The sequence below is a fragment of the Austrofundulus limnaeus genome, unplaced genomic scaffold (genome assembly GCF_001266775.1).
Source record: "Austrofundulus limnaeus strain Quisiro unplaced genomic scaffold, Austrofundulus_limnaeus-1.0 Scaffold1015, whole genome shotgun sequence".
Taxonomy (NCBI): domain Eukaryota; kingdom Metazoa; phylum Chordata; class Actinopteri; order Cyprinodontiformes; family Rivulidae; genus Austrofundulus; species Austrofundulus limnaeus.
This window is the reverse complement of record NW_013953417.1, coordinates 59490-61192: the sequence shown is the minus strand read 5'-3', so window position 1 is coordinate 61192 and position 1703 is coordinate 59490. Positions and strand designations below refer to the sequence as shown.

At 39.3% G+C, this 1703-nt stretch overlaps 1 protein-coding gene across 1 annotated transcript in view; it reads right to left on the bottom strand.

The window, feature by feature from the left end:
- Positions 1-378: 378 nt before the first annotated feature.
- ptpn9a (protein tyrosine phosphatase non-receptor type 9a) overlaps positions 379-1703 on the bottom strand; it is a gene marked incomplete at its 3' end in the record, with an annotated part of 45337 nt that continues 44012 nt past the window's right edge. The window contains 1 exon segment of the mRNA XM_014030201.1: positions 379-586. Coding sequence (XP_013885655.1) covers positions 379-586 — 208 coding nt within the window.

Below are 1703 nucleotides of genomic sequence, written 5' to 3'. Positions count from 1 at the left end.
GGTAAAAATCTGTTTAACAACTTGTTAAAATAGACCAGAATGCAGGAAATGGCATCTACTTCTTTAAAATTTTTCTGGGGTAGGATCCCCAGACCCCCCCACCAGTTGGTCCCCCCAACATTACAAATACTTACTCTTGTTTTTTGTCTCTGAATGTCATAAAATCAGTGATATTATCTGTGAAATTACAAACTGAACATCTGTTGGCAAATCCATAGCTTTATATTGCCATAGTTTTCAATTAGTCATTTTTACAAACACATCATAAATTTATCTGTTATAAATATTAGTTTTGGTGTGCCACCCCTGGTTTTTCAGTGCCCCCCCCACCCCATGGCCCCCCTGAAAAATTTTTCTGCAGGCGCCACTGCTCATTACCTGTTCTCCCAATGCCAGCGCTGCAGTGGACCACCATTGGTGGTCCCAGTGGGTGGCCTGTCCACTGAGAGCCCAAAGCCTTCACCATCTTCCTCTGTTGTTTCTTTACAGCTCCTAGGAAGTCGATGAGAGTCACTGCTGAGGTGGGGACTCCGTAGTCGGGCCAGCTCAGGTACTGGAAATGACTCACATGTCTCTGTTCACATGTCTGCACACAGAAAAACAGATTTTTGTGCTGCATCCATTCAAAACAATGCATTATACTTGTGAAATAACAGCCGAACTGCACTCGTGAAGAAAGGAAGGTATTTATTTACCTTCATGTAAGAGTTACATGTATCACTGGCTTTACTAACACTTAATAAACTTCTGATTTTGAATTGTTTTCTTTGCAAATTAAGGCCAAGAAATCCAGTACAAGTTCAAGTGTTGCTACAAATTTCCAAGACCGCAACAGAAAATCCCTTTTTCCCCCCCGGTGGTGGAAATCCTTCGTGTTTTAAGACCTGCAGGTTGATCAAAAATTTACATCCAAGTCAAATTCTGTTTGTTACCTTTTACTACCTTTCACTGGCCTAAATTTGAGCTCTTTTAATTTACAACCTTTTACTACCTTTTACCACCCCGTGGCAACTTGCTTTGAAACAAAAGGCCTTTCTTTCAGATTTTGAATGACGTTATTTTGTACAATTTGTTTACCTTCCGATTGAACTGCTTGATGTTTGAACTGTGTTTGGTGGATGTGTTTTACAAGATTCCAGCCAAGATTCTGACGTTTCTGTTGATACCAAACATGTCCATATTCCACTGGCAGATCTTAACAGAAGTTAAATTTAAAAGAAAACAGGAAACGCTGTTTTGTCCACAGAACCTCAACAGGTTATAAAACATCCTGAACTGAACCTAAAGTTACCCTGCTGAGCTGCTAATCCTGAGTTAGCTGTGTTGAAGTACTTTATTCATCTTAATTCAGTTTTTTTCAGCTGTAATGTTATTTATAAACACATGTGGTCAGAACTCTTTATACCAGTGGTTCCCAAAGCTGGGGTCAAGACACAAAGTGGGGTCCTGAAAAGATTTTCTGAATTAATTATATTTTTACCTTAGTTGTTACAAATGAGTGTATTTAAAATGGATTAATGTAGTATAAAAAAATATTGTTACTATGCCCATGTTTAGTTGACCTGATACAAATGTTTATCATATAAAACAGTTGGGGGGCTCAGGTCTCTGCTGCTGTTATTTTGTGGGTCAAAAGCTGAAAAGTCTGGGAACCACTGCACTTTGGTTCCCAAAGTTGGGCTTGGGACCCAATTATGGGTCAT